The following is a 23,126-nucleotide window of genomic DNA, read 5'->3' as shown; positions in this document are numbered from 1 at the left end:
TGGAAGAGAAGGTAGTTGCTAAAGAACCAATGAAAAAGCCTGAAAATGTGTCTTTAACTAACAGTAGTAGGGAACCAGATTTAACAAAAGAAAGTAAACGATCTCAACAGACTAATCTTGAATCAGTGCCAATAGTCTCCTCATCAATAGCAGATGCAGAAAATCAAAGCTTATCTGTGAAAACTGATGGCAAGAATAAGTCCTTTAGCCCAATCGTAGGCTGTGAGCCTGAACTTGAAACTCTTTCCAAAAGTGATAAAAATGATTTGGTTATTTCTGGTAATAGCATCAACAGAACTAACTCCCCATCTCAGGTACAAATTAGTGATGAGAAGTCAAAAATTGTAGATGAGGGTTCAAAGCATGAAAATTTAGACAATAATGAAATATTTTCTCTTCCCGATGGCAAAGTTGTAAAGGAAAAATCTGAAAGGGAAAATGAACCTGATTCTTCAGTATGTAGTGGAGGCAACTTAGATTCAGTGTGTATCAAAGACCGTAATGATCTCAAAATTTTAACTCAAGTTGATAAGGTAGCTACTGTGATGGAGAGTAAGCCAGTTAGTTCAACAAGCAGTTCATCCATGGTCAAAAGTGTCCTAGAGAAAACTACTAAAAAATCTGTTGACTCAGTCAATAAAGAGGAAATTCCGAGCAAAAGTGTCGACTCAAATAAAGTGACCATAAGAAAAAACTTGGAAGGGGGAGTAGACAATAGTACTACCTTAGGTAATGTGCATTCCAATAAAAATTTCAAAACTTGTGACAGTGTACCTGCAATGCAAAAAGAAGAGTTGTTTGGTGAGGTTGTTGAGATTGGTGGACCAGTATTTCAGGGTAATCCACTTTTGAATCCAGTAAAGGATGAGAGTATGAGACTGCCATCTGCTTCAACGGAAGTGAAGAAATTGGAGCCTTCCATGAAGAACACTGGTGCTTTTGAAGGTGCTGGCCGAGATGATAGGAAAATTGATGTTGCAGATGGATCATCAATGCAAACCAGCGATGCAAAGGATGTAAAAGAAGTAATGCCAACTGGTGATAATACTCCACTTAATCAACCAACTCAGGTATTCCATGTAGCTTTAGAAACCAAATGTAGTGAAGAAACTAAAATGGTCATGAATGATACCGATAAAGAAATTTTGAAAGTATCATTAAAGGTTAACGTTGTTCAGGATACAATTGTTGCTAAATGCAGTACTACTAAAAGTGAAGCAACAATTAAGCTGGACAAGGTGAATCCAAGTATTGATGTGTCCAAGTCTGATGACAAAGTAATATATGTTTCAGCAGACAATAAAGTAAAGGTACCTGCACAGATAGTTCCAATTCAGGCAAAAGATGAAGGGTACAAATTAAAAGATGTAAGTACATTGAAGCTGGAGCAAGGAAAAGGTGGAGAAAAGCATAACCATCCTACTACAATGCCAACCAGTGTTGTTCAGGATACTTCCAAGGAATGTCCAGATAGTAAATTGGTAGTTGAAAAATCATCCTTAGGCTGTACTAGTGATGTTGTTAGCATCAATTCTGTACCTGACGTCAAGGAGATCTCAGAGAAATTGGCAGAAAATGAAAGCAGTACTGTGACAAAAAGCAAACCTCTTGTTACCACAGTGGTGAAAGAAGATAAACCTGATTTAATATCTGAGCCATTAAAATCAGATTCTCTTCCAAAAACCTGTCAGGTATCATCTTCCACCTTGATTGATGAGAATGCAAAAAAATTGACTGAAACTGAAAAGATAGATGCAAAAGACATTCCATGTGTTTCAAAAATCGAAGTTGAGAAATTAGAGGTAGTAAGCTCACCTAGCGGTGGAGGTGACAAAGAAACTCCTAAGGGAATTGAAACCAAAATCATTGAAAAATCCCATTCCATGGAGGTTATTCTGTCAAAAAGTGATTCAGTGCCTCAACGAGAAAAGGTTGAAGTTGGCCCTGAAGTAAAAGTAAGTGGACTCAATAATATGCCTCCTGCTTCATCTGTAAATGTTGGTGAAGTGGACAATAAAACTGCGAGCACCCAAGAAAAACTGAATGAGGATCTTTCTCGTATGAACTTCTCTGAAAAAACTGAAACTTCAAAGCCTGTTAATGAAACCAGTCTGGAAGATGCGAGTTCAAAACAAAATGAAAAATCTTTTGTGGAAACAGTATTATGTGAAGTTGCACCATCTACTGAGAGAAAGCAAGAGGAAAAAGGAAACCCAGAAAAAAGTTCTTTGCCCTTGGAATCAGCTGATCTACTACCATTGATAGAAACATCAAAAGTTACGAAAGAAAGTGAATCAATAAATCCTGATTCTTCAATCTTGAAATTAAAAGAGGATGCTGATGCTTCTAATAAAACAAGTACCGTTGTAAATAAGGATACTGCAACCAAGGTGGAAGAGAAAGATAAAGTTATTCCAGTTACTAATGAAGCAGAACCCATCCGCAAAGAAACCAAAACTCAAGAATATTCTAAAGATACCTCATTGAAGGATGAACCTAGCACAAGTAAATTTACCCTTGCAAATTCTTCTGCTGATAGTGCAACTGACACAAAAATAAAAGAAAAGTCTGAAGATCATATTGTTGAGCAACAAAATGTATTGGATGGAATTGAGCTGAAAGCTTTATCAGTGTCACCGGAAAATGCTTTATCTTGCTTAAAGAAAGATGATCCCATCACTAAACCTATTCCAGATCTTTTGAATGTTGCTCAACAACAATCCTTGGCAACCAAAAATTCTAATGACCAGTTAGAAATGGGTCATAAGGTTAACACTGTAGAAGCTCTGAGCACTGATGATAAAGTTCTAGTAAGGGAAGTAGAAGTGGTAAAGTTGGCATCGCAGAAAGTTGATGAGGTATCAACTATATCCTCAGAAAAAAATGTGGCAAAAGATAATGCAGTTCAAGGAATGAAAGAGGCAAAATTAACAGTGAAAGATAAAGTGGATCAGTTGGATCCAACAGAATCTCCTGATAAATCTTTATTTGACAAAAAATCCTTGGATGAGGAACCGGAAAATAATAGCATCTTACAACCTAACCATGACTCAAAAATGAAGATTGTTGGTGTTTCACTACATACAGTTAACTCACCTATTACAGGAGAACCAAAGCCAGAATATCCAGCTACATTATCAAATGATGTTGAGGTGACAGAAAGCAGCAAGTTAAAGAAACGAGGTGATCTAAAACATTCTAGAGAAAAGTCAATCTTAGGTATCACTGAAAAATTGGCCGTAGCCAATCAGATGAGGCAGCAGAAGCAAGGTGCTTTAGAATCAGCCTTGAAGGAATCATCATCTCCAAAGAAAATGCCGGGGTTAATTGAGATGGGAGTTGCCAAAGCTTCACGAAGGAAGAATCTTATTGTGAAAGATGACCAAAGAATGTATAAGAAGACAAAAGTTATCTCCATCCAAGATAGTAGTGATGCTGGAACAAGTAAAGACCTAATTCAGCCATCTAATAGGCAAGGAATGGAAATTACGCTAGGGAAGTCAGATATCACTCTTGGTATGGGGCAATCTCTTAATGAAATGGCTAGAAATGTACCTAATCTACAGCCTGAAGTTATTATTGCTGCTGAATTATCTGTGACTGAAAAAACTATGCCATCAAAAAAGGATGGTGTTGGTTTAGATTCTTTTACTGTCATAGACCTCAGCTCCAAAAGTATTGACTCCCCTAAAGAGAGCCAATTTGCAGGAAAGGTAAGTGATGGCCTAATAAATTTAGTTGATAGACCATCACCTTCCACTGTGGAAAAACATGGGACAGAGGCAGCTTTTGCTAAAGAACGGGATAACAAAGAATATTTTGAGATTGATAGGGGATCCTTCGAAGATCAGAAAGATGGTGGTAGTTTCAAGTTTCCCAGAGTGAAAAGAAACTCTGGAAAAGAAAAATCCACTGTTCAAGTAGTTCCCCCATCAGCAGCGGGCCCAACCACTCGAACGCGTGCAAATTTTAAGCCACCTTCGTCTTCACCAGTTAAATCCATAGCCAAGGTAGAAGAGTCAAAAGAAAAGACTTATCCGAAAACTGTAAAAGGGTTTACGAAGGGCAATGAAAAAACTGTTGATATTGAGGTAAAGCGAAAAAGTATGGAAGTGAGTACAGAGCCTTTTAGTAAGCAATTAGATGCTGAAAATAAGAGAGTAGATTATGCTGAAGAAGCTCTTTCCATTAGGGCTATCAATGCTCCAGGTAGTTCTTCTAAACTTCTAGAGGTGATAAGGGTGGCTGAGGAAAAAGGGAAGGATATAGTTAAAGTTAATGATGTTGAAGTAATGAGAGAGCCCGTTGGATCAAACACTGCTCCATTATCATTAATGAGAAAGCCTCCAAATAGTTCACCAATGTTTTCAAGTATCAGTTTGTCTGCAGAAGTACAAAGGAAAGATTCAATTCCTCAGGAGATGAAGAGCACAGCAGAGTGTATGCAAACAGATGTGTCCTCTCTCATGTGTAAATTCCCATCAGGAAACACAGAAAGCTGGGAATTTGTAGCTAAAGTAGGCGAGGTGGAGCTTCTGAGGGAATCTCCTCGAGCGACACCGAAGCCTACTCCACCACCTGTGACAATCACAATGGAACCAGCAATAAAGAAACCAATGAGAGAAAAAACAGATTCTGGTCCTAGAAAACCAGGCCGACCATCATCCATGCCACCGCCATCAAAGACACCTGACTATTCTGCCACTCCTCCGAACACATTAGAGCAAGCATTTATGACTCCACAAAATCTCAGAAATCATTCTCTTGAGGTCCTTGTAGGAATTGGCAACCGGCCAGGAGATGGCAGCACCATGGATCCAAGGGCCCAAGTGTCTTCTATGGCAATGCAGGTGGGAAACAGCAGCTTACCTCACTGGACACAGCCCACTGATGCCCATTTTAGGGTAAGTGGTAAGGCAACTGGAATGGATACTTTCTTGAGTGGAAGGAAAACCCCAGTAGGAGATCAAGGACCAGAATCTGATAGTGATAAAAGGAAAAAAGGGTCAAGCAAAGCTAGGAATGCTCCTCCTCCAAGATGGAGTAGTCGGGAAGCGGACATGCTTTCTGTCAAAGTGGATGGACACTCATTGGGAACTTGGTCACCAAGTGACTGGAGGTCGCTTCCCCCAGTTCATATGTGGCCTCCTGGCTATTCAGGTTTTGGCCCTCCTTTAAGACCAAGGGGGCCAGTGGAACCTCGATGTAGTAGGTCTGTGTCTCCTCCTTCCCATTCTGGAAGAGACCGAAGAAGTGGCGAACATATGCCAGAAGACCTGAGCAGTCCACCCCTGCCCAGGGGACGCAGGGAGTCCCCTCACTCTTTTAGACCCCAATTTGTCCACCCAGCTACCAGTTTTCCTGGCACTCCCAGTTTTAGTAATGTCAGTGTTATGTCATATACCATGCCAAAAAATAATAATAATGCCTTGAATTTGGCTAAACCTACAACTACTACCACTGTGCCAAGTGATACTGCAATGAACCTGACAATGTGCAGGCAACCACCATCAACACCTACCCCTCCTCCAGTGATTTCCTCTCCCAGTGTTCAGCAGTCACCCCGTCAAAGTTTTCCCGTTAATTTAGTGAAGTCAAGGTCATCATCACCAAAAGCACCGGCACAGCAGGCTCAATCAACTTTACCAGATGGAAGGGGTGCTGTCCTTCCAGGTGGCATAATTGTGCCTAACCTGCCATTGATTTTTGGAAGAGATTATGCTGTGGGCTCTCCGAGCACTCCGCCCAGTGGTAGAATATCACACTGTAGTGCTGAGGAAAGCCGGGACACCAGGGACTCAGCTGTAGGACAGGTGGTGAGATGCAGTAGTGAGCCACCGCGGGACCATATGACTGAGAGGCGACCAAGAGAAAGTCCAATTATGTCTGGATTTGTCCCAACCGCTATGCCTCCACGGACATCTGCGGCTTGCCAAACAAATCAGTCAATCCAAAGTTTTCCAGTTCCAAGACCATCTTCAGCAATGAGCTCATTAGAGCAGGTTCCCACCTCTGGTGTGTCCCGAAGTACTGTTACTGAAGCAAACTTGCTCCCTGGGGGTGTTGTTATTCCAAACTTATATGGGGCAAATGGGTTTCGGCCAGGGGAAGAGCAGTGGATTCCCCAGGGTGCTGATGGGGGAAGGCTTGATCTACCTCCAAGAAGTGCTTCTGCCATGTCACAGCACCATCCAGATGAATCAACATCCAAGCAGGTGAATACCAGAATGCCTACTCCTATACCCTCCATATCAACCACTCCCATTCCACCATCATCCACTCCACCTCCTGCTCCTCCACAGAGGACTGGACCAGGAAGAAGGGGAGGTCGTGCAGAAACTCCTCCACCTGATAAATATAACTTTCGTATTGAAGAGGCGCATGTAGTTATGTCTGGTGGTGGTCATGGCGGAGCTGGAGGAAAACTGTTTGCATGTGATATATGCTCTGGCGTGTATCGAAGAGCTTTCAGTCTTAAGCGTCACTACCTCCGTGCTCACATCAACTATTGTCATCTGTCAGAAAGGGACCTTTCCAACTGTGGAATTGTTGTTGGTGACAGGATGGCAGTCCATTCTGGAGGAAGTGGGAGACGCCCATATGTGCATACCACATTACCAAGGAGTGCAAGTAAATCTCCTGAAGGTGAGCCTGAAAGAGTGAGTGGAAGAAGAACGCTTTTAAGAGACTTGTTTCGTTGTCACACCTGTGGTGTTTGTTTTGATGAGAAGAGGAGGTTGAAGGCTCATCTAATGGAGCATCAGTGTGGATCAAACAGGCCCAGCCTTCTTCGTCAGCATGCTGCAACACATCATGTGCTGCCTCCTACTGTAGCCCCAAGACCCACACCCACACCTAGACCTCATCCATCTTCTCCTACACCTACAGTTTATCTTTGTGCCTACTGTGATAAGAGGTTCTCATCAGCTGCAGTTAGGAGGCGACATCGTAAGCTTCATGAGTCTTCACCTGGTCCTCATCCCTGTTACCTTTGTGAAACGGCAGAGGACACCCCAGAAATGCCCTTAGGTGAGACTCCATCATTTGCTCATCTTGAAGATTTACGATCTCACATGGCGTCAATTCATAAAGAATTATACCACTCATGTGCACTGTGTGGTGAAAGGCTTCCCACTCTCTTGGCCCTTGAAGAGCATGCTGAAGAGCATAGGTCACGTCGTCAAGCCACAGAACAGTCAGACGAAGAAGAGGAGGAAGAAGATGCGGAGTTAGTCAGAGCTGCTGTAGCTGCAGTAGCACCAACTGAGAGCCCAAGGCAGTCTGAAGGAAGCCAGGCAGTGGCTCCATCGCAGGGAGATGAGGAAGAATTCCGATACACCTGTGGAGTATGCCAGAAAATGTTTACTAATTTTGTCAATATGTGTAGGCATCGAAGACTTGCACATGGAGCAACCCAGGCTAAAGCTGTAGGTCGGAAGGTCGGAGCATCATCAGCAGGAAAGGGTCAAGCCGGTGGTAGAGACAGTGAGAGTAGCAGTCGAAGCCAGAGTCCTGTAGTTGTCTCTCAGGCTTCAGAAAGAGGGCACAGGGATCTTTTGGATGGAGAACCATCCTCTTCTTCATCATCAGTCCCTTCACCTTGTCCATATCCATCGGCAGCTGCAGCAGCAAATGACCCAGAGACTATATTTTACACACGACTTGCAGGAAATATTAGAGAAAATCTTCTTAATTACCTTGATGGAAAACTGAACAAGCTGAACAGTTCTGACAAGCAGTCAAAAGATGAAACAAAAGGTGCTGGCTATGAAAATGAAGGTGATGAAGAGGTGAAGTTGGAACCCACTTGGGAGAAGTACAATTTCCCAAAAGACTTCCAGCAGATGTCATACTGGGATATATCTACCCAGCTTGTGGTTAGGAACAACTTGAAGAAAGTGAGTAATGCTCCAAGTGTGGAGCCCGATCCAGAGCACAGACCAGCATTTCCTGAGACATTGGCACTGGTGGAAACGAACAAATCGGGAGACCAGGCCAACAAAGAGGAAGTGGTGTTGAAGAGCAAGTTGGAGGAAGAGGTAGTGGAAGGGGAATGGTCAGGTCTCAGTGGGGAATGGGTCAGACCGAGAAGTTACATATGCTGCGCTTGTGCATCTAGATTTTGTGACCTTTGGGCATTGGAAGACCACAAACTGGCTAGACACCCAAATGTATGGTGCACCCACTTAGAAGTTGAAGATGGTGCTGTCGTGCTACCAGGATCACCAAAGCTGTCCCCTGGTTCAGCCAACGTTGCTGTATCTTTCCTTGGTGATCTGCTCTGCAGAAGACCCCTGGGGCCAAGAGGAGCTCTTTTGTCAGCACCATCTGTCCCTCCGACTCTCAACAATGGCATGGAGTCACCATCAGCACGGTGCACAAAGTGCTCCCGTGTATGCCCATCGCTACCTGACTTGCACAGTCACATGCTGGAGTGTGGTGGAGATATAGCATGGGCGGCCTGGGCTGGAGGAAGCTCCCCTGCTGCTTCCTCAAGGCGCAACTCACGTAAATGGAGGCCCTTCGGGAGCCGTCGTAGGAGACAGCGAGGCCGTAGAGGCATGAAGAGAAACATACCAAGCAGCCCAGTGAAAATGCACAGAGCACGGCACCGTGGAACTGACAGTAAGTACATTTTTCGAGGATGAGATACTCCTTTTTGTTTGGATGTAAATCATTAGTTATTTCAATTTCATTGCAGTCAATTTACCGAAGAGCTGTTGCAAGTGTTTTTTCCCCTCTATTTGAAAAATTAAAATTCATTGAGTACCAAGTATTCAGAAATAAACTTTTTTCTTTGACCTTGTGTGAACCCTTCTTCTATAATATCTTGAAACTATTAAAATATGGATTATTTTCACAAACTCTGCATCATTCATTTTAGTTTGTCACTTTGTAAAGATTTTATTATAACTCCATTAAGCCCTGAATTGATAGAATTAGACTTTTTTGTGATGGTTGTTTTTTTTACTCAAACAGTGTTATTCCTAATCTTATTTCATTTAGTTAAATTAAGTTTCATAATCCAGGAGTTTGTGTGCAGTAACTTATCATAGAAATTGTATGTAGTATGCCATATCTATGAAAATTTATGAAAAAGCAAATCTAGGTTAAACACTAATTATTTAATCAGTTTCTTGATCAAGGATATTTTTTTATTTTGATTTGCATTCACTCTATAATGCCTGATTTTCAGTGGGAGCAAATGGTGAACTAAAATCAGATGTTATATTCTGTTGAAAAAAATATTAATCAAACCTTTCATTATGCGGTAATGTGAGCCACTCATGAGGTGCCATGAGTGAGTGTGTGATGTGAAGACTCTCTTTGATTCACCTCGTTGCGATTTCACTTACATTACAAGTGATTTTCAAACCCAATTGCCCAATGGCCAATAAATTGAGATTCTAATATTCCAGCAATAAATTATTTTTGAATACTGTTTTCCATTTAAAGTAATAATAAAGCATCATTATTGATATATTTCATTAATGCCCTCTAATAGTGTAATGTAACTGTCAAAAAGATATGCATATTGCTGAATGTTTGGTAGCTTGATTGAATTTTGTCCACAATTAATTTAGCAGCATCGTATCGGAGAGGGTGAAACCTTTCTATTGCAATATAAAATCAGTAGTAGTAGATATTGAATTCTAAAAATCCTCTACATACACTGTTTTAACTTCTTTTAATTCAATTAAATCTAATAGTTTCAGGTTCCATCAATCAAAAGTCCTTGAAATGTGTATAAATGAAAGCAAAATGCCTTCCGTTTGTAAAGATTTTTTTATTTATCTGCAGACATGCCTGGAAGAAAAACGATACTAATAATTATTTGGAAAGTACACATTTTGCTTGAACCATCATTTAAATTACCAATGGCATACATGCAAAAATATAAATATTAACTCATAAATTTTTTGTTGGATTTTTAACTCATTAGCTATTATAGTTCTATGCAAACCGTTAACTGTTCGAAAATGAAAGATTCTTTCCCGACCTGTTTTCATTCTTTGAAATTCCATATTTTAATTGATGACCACCAAATAAACTGGATTTGGAAACATGCTGAAAAAGAAAAGAGGCTATTAAAGAAGTTCATTCCAAGTACTGACTTGAAGGTCGTAGACATTAGGTGTCAATAAGTTGGAAATAAAAGGGTGCTCAAGTTTTACCTTTATAATTATTTTTGTTCTTTAAATTTATTGTAGGCGATAGCATTCAGCGCATGATTGCAAATCTTCCAGCCAAAAGAGCAACACGAAGAGTGATACAGTTTAATGAAGATGAGATCAAGACAAGAAGCCAAGCTACCATCCACAGTGTAAGTTCCTTGTCATTGCAAGTGAAAATATTTGTAGGTAGATACTCTGAATATTTGAAATGAAAGCATACCTCTCTTAAAGTTAACCCCTTCTGTATCAAATCTTTTTTTTTAATAATGACATTAACATCTCAACTGCATGCCACTAAATCACACTGCTCATTTGACTTTATATGCTTTATTCTTAATTTTTCTACGATAAAGAGCTCTAAAGTGTTTTTCTAACACGTTAAGAGTAGCTAATGCTGTCATTTAGCATTTGAATCTGTCATTGATGAAACTCAGTTAAGAAAATTCAAGTTAACCATTTCCAGAACGTAGTTCTGAAAAAATCTACAATGAGATTGAAAAGAAGAATAATTTTTTAAGCAATTGTTCTCAGGTTACACAAAGACTTTTTCCCCCATAAAAGTTTCTTATTATAAATTTACTTCTCAGATTTCTTTCTTCTTTCATTTACTGCTGTTGTCTCTGTTAAACCTGCCGTGAATAAAATCATATCAAGTACCTTAATCTCAATGCCTTGGTTGTACTGCATAATAATGCCATTTGAGGTTTTGGACATTTTATATTGATAACAATAATAATTTGGGTATTGAACTAGGTTGATGATAATGCATATGTTTTGAAATAATTATTTTTCCGAACTGCTAACTGTATGATCCAACATTATAGTAATTGTGAATAATTGTTTAAAAACTTATCCACGTGTACACAGCTTAAAAAATTGCTTTCAATTGATATGCAAAAGATTTTTAAGCACTTGTGTGCAAGGAGCTGAGAATAAAATTTTGTTTTACTGCATTTTGTTTTAATCATGTGAATTAGGTAGATCTTAATGTGGGAAATATTTAACTTAATATTTTTCTGATGAAAGATGTTAATTTTAAGTTCAACTTGTTGGTCAAAATAAATATAAAATTGTATTGGTTTTGATGTAAAATCATTCATCACTGATATTTTCTTGCAAGATGCATGGAGGAACTTAATAAAGAGAATTTGGCCTGATGAATAACAGTTGTGCACTTGAGATTTTGTTTGAATTAAAAACCAAATGGGGGGGTAAAATAACTTAAGTCGCTATTCTATAAAATATGTTTATCTGCTCATTTCAAATACCCACCCGTAAATATATTTTTTAGGCACAAGCCTATTGATACCTTAATGTCAACTATCCTGAAAACTATTATTTTGTATATGTAGCTTTCTACATTAATACATAGGTAGCATAGCATGAAGGGTAAGTTTGAGAAGTGTCAAAATTAATTGAATCAGTCCAAATAAGGACTTACCAAGTAAAAATGTTGCCTTGTTTTCTCAAATTCAGCATGAATTTGAGAAATTTCCAACACCTGGGAACATTCTTTTACAAATATTAAGAGAAATTTGAAAGTATGTACTTACATTCAGTTGAGAAAGCCTGGCTTCAAGGCTATGAAAGTATAAAAGTTCGTGTAATAATTAAACTTGAGTGGGAGAACAATATATAAACAAATTCTACCAAAGTTTGAATGCAGTTATAATTTTATTTTTGTAAAAAACGTCACTTGCGACTGCTCCTTTCATGTGCACAGCTGTGTGAACACTTCAACTGTTACCTTTTTCTTTAATCAAATTTCAATGTAATGTGTAAATGTAGTATTAAGTCATTGTATTTAATCATGCTTTGAAGTAGTTAACTTTGCCATTGCCTCTGATTCCAACAGAATGCTCTTATATATGTATGTAAAGGGGATATACAATGGAACGAAATGGCTTCATTTAAAAAAAAATTCCTGTTCATGAGTCTAACATAGGTATTTCCTATTTCTTATTAAAAATGGAAAACTCTTCATGCAAAATGTCTTTCCTTTTTCGCAGAACCACCTCTTAAGGAAAAGATTCAAGGTAGTATTTTGATGATGACTTTGAAGTATTTTCATCTTCTTAGTATGAAAAGTGTTGCTTTTTTTGTTTTTTATTCACATATAAATTGATGCTTGGTAATGCATGTGTTTTAAATTTCATCTTTTGATTTTCTTGCCTTAATTTTTGCTAATTTATTATAATATATAGTATCCTTCATTATTTTAGAATAATTTCTGTTCTAAATAGGTAATCTTTTTGTATTATGTGTGCATATTTTATTATTATGTTCTATGTGCTGAAGCTTCCTGAGGAGTTACCTAAGAAGTTACCCATTTTCAGCTTTAAAATAAGTTCTGATAGCATTTAGGCCAATTAACTCATGTAAGGTGCCAGAAGGAAGATAAAAATGTTCCCATGCTTTGTTAGTACATTTTATTCTGCAATTTTACATTGGAGCATATTCCCAGCTCATACATTTTTAAACATGACAGTTTCATCCTAACTTGGTCAGAGTAGGCCTACCAATGCCAATTAAGGTATTCTTGTGTAAGGACGGCTTTTTTGGTGATGCATCTTAATTAATGTTTTATCATCTTGGAAAGAAATCATACACTGCTCCATAGGTAGTATTTTAATCTAGGTTAAAAAGGCAATACCTAATTAATAATTACCCAAAAGAGAGAAAAATAATGAAATCAGAAAATTAAGGCTTATGTTACAAAAATTAGCGAATAATGTATGAGATGTTAATTCTTTGCATTGTTGAGTAATGAGCTACAGTTATATATTTAAATGAATATTATGAAAAACAATTTAGTGAAATTCAACCAGACAGAATTTTATAATTTTTTGTCATGTCCAACTCGGGAAAGGGATGTAGAGAGTAAATTTGTAGTAAGAGTCTTCTGCACAAGCATCTTGCTAGTGCTTGCATATTTATTCATTTGGACATGTCAAAATTTTCTGTATGATAGTGTGCAGGAATATTTATTAATGTGTCTTTAAATCTTTTGAACTGCGGATGAGGAGTATCAATTTCATGAATAGTTGACTGATGCAATCATTTTTCCTATAGTGAATTATTTCTGGGAAATATTTTCTCAGAGTTAAGGTGCATTTTAAATGTATTGTGACAAATGTGCTTTGTTTTTTCATAGTGTATTGTCAGATATTTTTATATATAGTCAGTTGATACGTGATGCATTAAGAATAGAAATATTTTCAAAATGAAGTGATAAATTTATGATTAATAGGCCAAAACCTTCCATTATTTCAATCCGGTTTACTCAGGAAGAATACCATTATCAATTAAACACTACCTGGCCATAGTTAGAGGACATTGCATGTTTCTTTAGTTATGGATTAGTTGAAATATATCTAAAATGAAGTTCTAAGCCATAAGATTTGTCACATGATTTGGTCTTGTGACCCATCATATTGTTTGCATTGAAATAATTCAAGATATTGATTTAGTATTTGAAATATTTTATGCCCTGCCAATATTATTAAAGATTTATGCAATTCACCTGTTCTCATCATGATGGTCTAGATGAGACAGAAATAGAAGCACTTGTTCAAAACCAAAGATATTCCTTAATTGTTTTCATAGCTATTTTTATTATGCTAGGACACACCCTCTGCTAATTTTTATCTTCAAACCAAACTTATATGGCAGCAGGATTTGTGCATTTTAGTGATTAAATTCAAAGTAGGTTCTTGGATGGTAAAAGAAAAGAGTTTTGAGGAAATAATTATACATGTATATGCAGATAGATAGATGCAGTCCTCCACAGGCAAAGGAGAACATTTGAAGGATTATAATAGTCCAAGGAACTCAGTGAATTGACTTGTGTCACCATCCCATGTTCTTCTCAATGACGTGTACCAAAAACAGCCAACAAATAGGTAGTCTTATCAGATGACTGCAAGTGTGGTCAATGTTTTAAGAGCTCATTCAGGGTATCCTGATAGTTGGGAAAGAGAAGTGGTGAATTGAGCCCTCTCACATCACCCAATCATTTCCCAATGGCTGCATGATGCTAGCTGCAGCTTTTACCTCCCTAGTAGGCCCACATTTTTTATTAATAAATTTATAGTGCCATTTGAACTTGTTAATTGAGAGCAGGAGAAAATAAGAGGATGAAAATGACAGTATGCTACAGTCAATATTGGTCATTGAAATGTGACCCAGAAGTAGCTCATAGGTTAGGTCAGTGTGAATGTTAGTAATCATATAAGTTTTTAAAATGTCTTTCCACATACAATGTAGAGATCCAACTTTGAGCTTGCAAAATATGTGCAGACATTGGTATGGACTTGAGGAAGGGGAGTTACCCTTCACTAGGAACATCAAATGAGGATAATGGGAATGGTGAGATCGCATAAAAGAGAAAATTAAGGGTATAAGAGCATTTTCACATTTTGCCTGTGAAAATGGGTGTATTTTATATTCAGACAATTTTCTCTCTGGTTCAGTTTATCGGTGGTGAATCATTACTGTTTTTTCTTTGATTAGATAATCATAAAGTTGGAGCTGGAGTTATCACTGCTTTAAGTCGTAGGATATTTCATTAAGCATACATGATCATGTTTAAGACTAGAAGTTATAGCTAAAAATGCCATTAAAATTCAGGATTTTTTATCATTTTAAAATGGTAGCTTTTTATTCCCTAGCACTGCAAGTGGGACTCAAAGGAACTGTGTGTTGCTCACATGATATAGCTTCAACCCACTCTGCTATATTTTTACTAAAGAGTACTGGACATTGATGAATAATAGACCTTGAAGAGTTGAGAGCTATTAATGATCTATCATTTTACTGCCTTGTAAATGAATTTAAGTTCAAAGTGTTCTGTGTATTGCCGTTTCTTATTTGTGGTTGTGTAAATCTAAAGAAACTTATAATCAGATAGCTCTTCAAGGAATATGTATAAAATTATTATTAGTATAAAATAAATTCAACTTATAAGACTGGCAAACAACTAATCATGCCAGAATACTCGTGCTAAAATTAATTGCACTATGGACCTGTAACTCTATGTCCTTATTATTGTCAGTTTAGCTAATAGATCTTATAGCCAACTCCTAGATATTTTGCTGTATACATATTTTCTTCATCAGGCAGTTATATATTCAACAAAGTTATTTTTCCCTGCATTCATATTTTGTTAGGCACATGTATACATTCTTAAATGCAGTGAGAGCTTGTTCAGTGCATCCATAGTATTATTTGTAATATTTTTATATGTACGCTAAACAATATATTTTAGCTAAATGTACATCTTAGTGGTGATCCTATTGTAATTTCTCTTATGTATCTCAGTAAAAACTCTTAAGTAGTTGTACTACTTCTATATTACACATTTTGCATGGACATTTAATTAGTTTACATGTGTAAATATATATATATATATATATATATATATATATATATATATATATATATATATATATATATATATATATACATTCAAACACGAAATCCCGCCAAACGGCGAATGAATACTCATATAAACAGAAACAGATATAAGGAAAAGGGATAGGAACACATATAAAGGACGAACACAATAGAGGTGGGGAAGGCGGAATCGAACGGATCACAAGAGTAAAAATATTCTGGCTATGCGTGCCACGAAACGCACTGTTCCTTTCCTGTATGATGTTGTATGAATTCTAACCCACTGTCCTTTCCACTTGTGTATTGTCTATTTCTCCTTTGGTGGGTGAAACGGCCCCCTGACGCCATCTCTTGGCTGAAAGAATCGGGGCGCTTGGCGACATATTAGACCCACGGATCTCAGGGTAAATTGACTATCCTCGATAGCTCAAGTGGTTAAGAGCATCCGCCCGGCAAGTGGAAAGATCCGGTGTTCGAGTCCCGGTTGAGGAAATTTTTTTACTCTTGTGATCCGTTCGATTCCGCCTTCCCCACCTCTATTGTGTTCGTCCTTTATATGTGTTCCTATCCCTTTTCTATATATATATATATATATATATATATATATATATATATATGTGTGTGTGTGTATATGTATGTATATGTGTATATATATATATATATATATATATATATATATATATATATATATATATATATATATATATATATATATATATATATATATATATATGTGTGTGTGTGTATATGTATGTATATGTGTATATATATATATATATATATATATATATATATATATGTATATATGTATATATGTATATATATATATATATGTATATATGTATATATACATGTCTCAGACTGCCCAGGTGAGGGTGGGAAACGGGGAGTCAGGATGGGCAGTGTTAGGAAGGGGTGTAAGGCAGGGTTGCCCATTATCACCGTTGCTGTTCAACCTGTACGCAGAAGAAATGATCAAAGAGGCATGGGAAGAACTCGAGGTAGGAATGAAAGTGGGCGGGGAAGTCGTAAAATCAGTTAGGTTTGCTGATGACCAAGCTTTAGTTTGTCAGTCAGCCAAGGGGCTGCAAGCATTGCTTAGTGAATTGGAAATTCAGTGCGACAGGTATGGGATGAGAATCAATATTAATAAAACAAAGGTTATGCGATTTTCTAGAAAGAAAAAGGCCAAGCTTAACATTAAAATAGGAGGGCAAAAGCTAGAGCAGGTAGAACAGTTTACGTATCTCGGTAGTGTTTTGGACCAACACGGTCAAAGTAGTAGGGACGTAAGGAGAAGAATTGCGCTAGGCAAAGAGGCTTTCACAAGGAGGAGGGAGTTGATGACAGGGACTTTGAGTAAGGATGTTAAGAAAAGACTCGTAAAAACTTTGATATGGAGCGTAGCTATGTACGGAGCGGAAACGTGGTCATTGAAGCAGGAGGATAGACGTAGATTGGAGGCTTTTGAAATGTGGGTGTGGAGAAGAATGGAGAAGGTGAAATGGACAGAGAAGAAAACAAATGAGGAAGTACTTGGTATGGTGGGCGAAGAGAGGGGTTTGTTGGGAGCAATCCTATGGAGGCAGGAAAAGTGGATGAAGGGGGTGTTGACCGGCAGTGGGATGTTGAAGACTGTGATAGAGGGTAGAATGTTGGGCAAAAGAGGAAAGGGAAGGAACAGGATAGGGTTGTTGGACGGGATGAAGGGAGGAAGGAAGTACTCAGAGATGAAGAGGGACCTGATATAGAGTAGGATGATTGATTTTGTGTTTTGTTAGGAGTAATAAAATATTTGTTTGGTAGTTGTGTCAGTCCAAAAACCTACCTTAACCGGTAGATTACTTAAAAAAAAAAATATGTATATATATATATATATATATATATATATATATATATATATATATATATATATATATATCTCCAGAATTCTTGTGACTCTCTGAATTTTCCCATACTTCTGTGTTATTTAAAGACTCATGTTGAAAAATAAATTGCATCTAATTTCTTATTGCTTGATCAAATAAAGTTAAAATATTGAAGACTATGGCTCAAAAGGCCTTGAATCTTATCGAAAACAATACAATGGAAATGGTTGCATAAGTGAGAAATAGTAATTGTGTGAATAGTTAAATAGTACAATAAGTTAAATTCCTCTACAGAAATCTACTGCTTTTTATTTTTGCTGCATTAGAAATATTGTTAGTGAAGTTTTAAGGTTTACATTAGTTGAATTTATTTCATTTATACTCTTATAGTTACGTGGATAAATAAAATATGCCAACTATTTTTCGTGTATTGTTCACTATTTATAGGTATTTATTATGTGTCATGTAAATACAAAAATCATTTAAGATATATTTTCTAAAAATATATTTTTTTTTATTTAAGCCAAAAGTAAAAGTTTTGGATTTGGGAATGGATGAATATTAAATTTTGAAGACAAGGATGAAATATAGAACCTGAGATCCAGGAAGGATGAACCAGAAGTTTTTATCACTTTCCTGTATTTAATTGTGCACCCTTTTATATTTACTTTTAGGTGTCATTCCCTGGAAACTTTGTAAGAGTCAGTGGATATAAGGCCCCTCTTGGAGTCAAAGGCACTCCACCAACTGCGGCCAAAAGAGGGAGACCGCCGAAGAACCCACTGCCGCCCACTCCCCTGAATATAGAAGGAATGGCAATTCCATCAACATCAATGGCCATGCCTCCAATGGGCATACCACAAGCCAGTGCCGCAGCTGGGGGCGTAAGTCCTCAAGGCATTGTGAAGAAGGGCCGTGGACGTCCACCAGGGTCAAAGAGCAGGAATTCTGCAACCAATTCAGATTTTGCATTGAAGCGGAGGTTTGGTGAATCAATGGGGGAAGGCTATAGTCCAGAAGGAGATAGATATGCAATGAGCAAGAGAGCGAGACCTGGTGCTTCCCCAGTCAATCAGCACCCAGTTGGCTCAACAACACCCAGCGTACCTGGTGAACCCTATGATTGTAAAGGATGTGGAGCTGTGTTTGACAATGCATCCTCCTGTGAGCGTCATGGGAAGAAGTGTGTATTCCGTCTGCAGATGCCCATAATGCCAGTGGGAGAAGGCCTTAAGCCTACTCCATCTGGTAGTGTACGGCCAGTGCATGCCTGTCCTCACTGTGGTAAGAATTTCACTTATGCCACACCCATGGAAAAGCATGTTAGGGTATGTGGCAGCAGCAGCATTCCTAGAGGCCCTCCAGTTCACGTGAGAAGGGCCACTGCCCCTAGTGTGTTAGGAAGACCCCCAAAGGCTGACGAAGAGGATGAGGGGAAGAAGGATTCTGAAACTCAAGAAGAATCTCTCCTGCCTTCTGAGGAGGCTGCTGAATCTCCACCATCTGAACCACCTCAGGAACCAGATATGCCTCAACTTCAGAAGGAGGAACCAGTTGCAAGCCCACCAACCAAAGATGATGATATTCCTGTCCTCACACCTGTAGAGCCCGAAGAAGAAGAAGCCATCGAAAATGTTGAGGAGGTCATTGCCCAGGAAGTTAAGGAGGGCAACCTCCCAGATGAGCCAGAGATTGAAGTGTCCATTCCAAGTGAAGTAGATGTTGCTGTTGCTGATGAAAGTGAGGTCAAAGCCAGTGCCAAAGAAGAGGAAAGTGACATAAAACCTCTTGATGAACCAGTCATGGAAGTGAAAGAAGAAGTGGTGGAACTGGTTGAAGAGGCTCCTGCCGAGGAGAACATTGTGACTCCCCTTGAGCCTGAACAGATAGCCCCAGAAGTTCCCGTTGAAGAGACTCCTAATGAGGCACTAGCTGAAGAAGTCACAACAGAAATGGAGGAAAGGGAAGAGAGCCCAGAGTCAGAGGATGCAACACTACGTACAACTGGGAAGAGGACACGAGGAACTTCGTCTAGTGGACAGGTCACCAAAAAGAGCAAGGTGGAAGAGGAAACTGAGGAGCCTGCAGGTGAAGTAGATACGCCAAAGAAAAAAGGAGGAAAGAAAAGTATGCCTTTGAGTGCCAGAGGGAAATCTCCAAAAGGCTTGAGGAATACTCGTGGGACCAAAGGAGAAGATGAGATGACCAGTGAAGGAGAGGACAAGAAAGAAAAAGAGGATGCAGTCAAGGAGGAAGCAAAGGTGGAAGAAGTGGAAGATGAGGAAGAAGTACAGGTTAAGGCAGAAGAAGAAGACATTGCTGTGCAGATAGATAAGGAAGCTGATCAGAAAAAGGGAAAGGAAGTACCAAAAGCCACTGATGAACCAGAAGGTTTTACCATTGACAAGGAAGATGATGCTGAGAAGGAGGATCCCTCTATGAGTGAAAGCAGGGGAAAAAGAGGAAGGAGAGGGAAATACTCTGCTAAAACATCAGCATCCACCAGTGAAGTAGTCTCGAAGGCTACTACAGACAAGGTTGATTCAACTCCAGTGACTCCAAGACAGGGGAAAAGGAGGGGTGCTTCTCTGGAAAGACCAAGCAGTCCTAAGGTGGAAGAAACATCAGCTGCGGTTGTGCCTGAGATAGAGCCAAAAGTCACGCGAGGCTCTGCTATTGCTCAGAGTAAGGTTTCACATTCCAAAGAGAAAGATATTTCGAAGGAAGATAAAGGACGACTGTCTGCTTCTAAGAAGAAAGAGGAGGAAGAAGTCACTGTATCAAGCAAAGAGGAAAAATCAATGGATGTGGAAAAAACAGAAGGGCCTTCAATTGTCACAAAGGAAGTTGAGGATAATAAGGTGAAAGATTCAAGTGAAGTCGAGCCAGAGCCTAAAGAAAGTGGAACCAAAATAGAAGACAGTGAAGAAGAAGAGGAAGATGATGATGGCAAAGAAAAGGATGAAAAAGACAGCAAACTTAGAGGAACCAAAGGGTCCAAAGGAAAAGTAACCAAAAAGAGCCACAAAAAGAAGAAAAAACAGGAACTGAAGAGGGAGGTTGAAAACTTTTGGTGTAATGTGTGTGAAATGGGTTATTCCTCAGCATTCAATCTTGTCAAGCATGGTCAGAGTCAAAAGCACAAGTGGAACCAGAAATTAGCTAAGGAAAAGGCAGATGCTGCTGCAGCAAAAGGGTCTAAGGAAGGTGAGAAATGTGAAGATAAGAAAGGGGATAATGAGGAGGAAGGGTCCAATGAAGTGAAAGTACATGATTCAGGAAAGAAAGGTGTCATCAGTGAGGGAAAGGAAAGTGACAAAGCATCTGGCGAGGGGAAAGATTCAGAGAAGGCAAGTTCCCTTAAGTCCAGTGAAAGTGGGAAAGGGGATAATGATAAAAAAGTTGAGGCAGATGGTAAGAGTACAAAGAAAAGGAGTGATGGAGAAGCCAAGGACAAGAGTGGCATTGCCGATGTATCCAATGACAAAGAAATGGTGTCATCCAAAGGAAAGAGTGGGGAAGAAAGTGAAGAGACAGGGATTGATGAGGCGGGAGGAGGCGAGCAAAATACTGTCCAGGACAAGAAGGGAAAAAAAGTGATTTCAGAGGATGAAAGTATCACAAATGAGACCAGTGCTAAGGAAAAGGTGCCAGAAAAAAGGTCGCCAGAAAAGAAATCACAAGAAAAAAAGCCAGAGAAGAAATTGCTGGAAAAGAAGTCACCTGAGAAAAAACTTCCAGAAAAAAAGTCACCAGAAAAAAACTTGCAAGAGAAAAACCTGCAGGAAAAAAACTTGCAGGAAAAAAACTTGCAGGAAAAAAACCTGCCGGAAAAAAACGGGCAGGAAAAAAACTTGCTGGAGAAAAATTTGCAGGAAAAAAACTTGCAGGAGAAAAACTTGCAGGAAAAAAACTTGCAGGAGAAAAACCTGCAGGAAAAAAACCTGCAGGAAAAAAACTTGCAAGAAAAAAAGGCATCAGAGAAGAAAGCTCAGGAAAAAAAGTTACCAGAAAAAAAGACTTCAGAAAAGAAGTCTCAGGAAAAAAAGTCCCCAGACAAGAAATCCCAAGAAAAAAAGTCACCAGAAAAGAAGCCTCAAGATGTTGACATCAATGAAAATGATTCTGAGGAAGAAAACTTGAGCAGTGATGACAAATTATCTGGATCTTTGACAACCAAAAGTAAAGAAATCATAATTGCTCCAAAAGAGGATTCTCAGAGTCCCTTAAAGGAGGTTGCGGTAAAGGAGCAGCCAACACCACCAGCAGCTGCAGAAGAGTGCACTAGTGCAAATTTGCCTGCTGCCCCAGACGAGGCCAGCCACCAAGAGGGACCAAAAAAGCCTCCAACCAAGGACGTTACTGATGGCTCACTCATTGGTCAAACGGCAAATGAGCGGGGAAGTTCTGGACAGGGCGACAACCAGCCAGCACCAGCACAAGAAGCTGAGGGGAGCATCACCAAAGTGTCCCCGGAAGCCACCGTCGCGGCGGCGCCCGAATCCGCGACGGTTATCGAGGGCACAAAAAACGCCAATGAGGATCTTCAGTGTGGGATTTGGCCCGACGCTCCTGCGGCAACTCCCTCCCAGGAGTTTGTCCAACCCCCTGCGCCCCCTCCCACAACCTACAGCATGTTGTACGAGTGGAATGTGGGGATGGTCCAGCAGGCACCAGTGCAGCAAGCACCACCACCCCCACCTCCACCTCCTCAGTTGCCACCACAGCAGCCCAGCATCAACACACACATGCATCCAGTGCAGCAGGACAGCTGGGGCTCCTACGGAGGGTGGGAGGCACCAATTGTAGATCCCAACCCACCCCCTTCCCCAGGCCTGTGGCGCTATCAGCCTCCAAATCCGATTCCCTGGACGGAACCGCAACATTCCCTTTCCCCTATACCCCGTGTACCATCCTATGAGGACCCTCCCCCCGTCACCCACCCCTCCACCCCCAATCCTTCCCCACCCAACCCCAGCCTTGGTTCCATCCTGGATTCTGTGAACAGGATCCTGGGAGAAGATGTCCCAGGGTTTGATTCATCCCGGATTCAACCAGGGGCCACTGCTCCGGAAGAGGAATATGGAGGGGTGGGTCTCTATGGGGAAGGTCTGGCAGAACTACAGCTTGCCATGGGAGCCACAGATGAGGAAATGGCGATGCTCCAGCAGCTTGGGACTGGACCATTAGACTTTGTGTATGATAACAATGCCATTCCTGCCAATGTTGCCTACAATGCAGCTGAGTCTAATGATCAGACCGGACCCCTTCCTAATCCAGAACTAGTTGATCTTGATAACCAGTCAGCAGCTGTAACCATTGCAGCAGATGGACTCATTGAAGAAGCTGAGACCGCTTCTCTGCCTCCAGTTGCGGCAGATTCTGCGAGTTACTTTACGGTAAATATTTCCTTCACATTTATCACTCATACTCTACTAACAATAATTTGCTAAGGTTATTTTTCTTCAGTTAGGTTTTAATATGTATACTTAATGGTGTGTTGATACACTTTGCCAGCCATAATGTGATTTATGTGAATTTGTTACTTTTCTGTCTACACTGGCTACAGTATTAAGTGAGATAATTTTTCGTGTATTAGGATATAGTTAGATATAGTCTACGGCCTGAATATAATGTACCATTGATTTAAAAAGCGTTCTATTTAATGGGGAAAATATGTAAACTCTTC

General features: G+C 39.4%; 1 protein-coding gene across 1 annotated transcript in view; it reads left to right on the top strand.

Moving 5' to 3' along the window:
- The first annotated feature begins 26 nt into the window (after positions 1 to 26).
- Positions 27 to 23,126, top strand: part of LOC139696273 (uncharacterized) — a 35,575-nt gene continuing 12,475 nt past the window's right edge. Inside the window, exons 1-3 of the mRNA XM_071594966.1 lie at positions 27 to 8,625; positions 10,212 to 10,324; positions 18,112 to 22,836. Of these exons, the coding sequence (XP_071451067.1) occupies positions 30 to 8,625; positions 10,212 to 10,324; positions 18,112 to 22,836 (13,434 nt within the window). The 5' untranslated portion in view covers positions 27 to 29. The remainder of the gene's footprint in view (positions 8,626 to 10,211; positions 10,325 to 18,111; positions 22,837 to 23,126) is intronic.

This window comes from Hetaerina americana, unplaced genomic scaffold, assembly GCF_022747635.1.
Source record: "Hetaerina americana unplaced genomic scaffold, ioHetAmer1.1.p SCAF_7, whole genome shotgun sequence".
In the NCBI taxonomy this organism is placed as follows: Eukaryota; Metazoa; Arthropoda; class Insecta; order Odonata; family Calopterygidae; genus Hetaerina; species Hetaerina americana.
The sequence above is the reverse complement of the archived record's forward strand: the minus strand, read 5'-3'. Positions and strand labels throughout refer to the sequence as shown.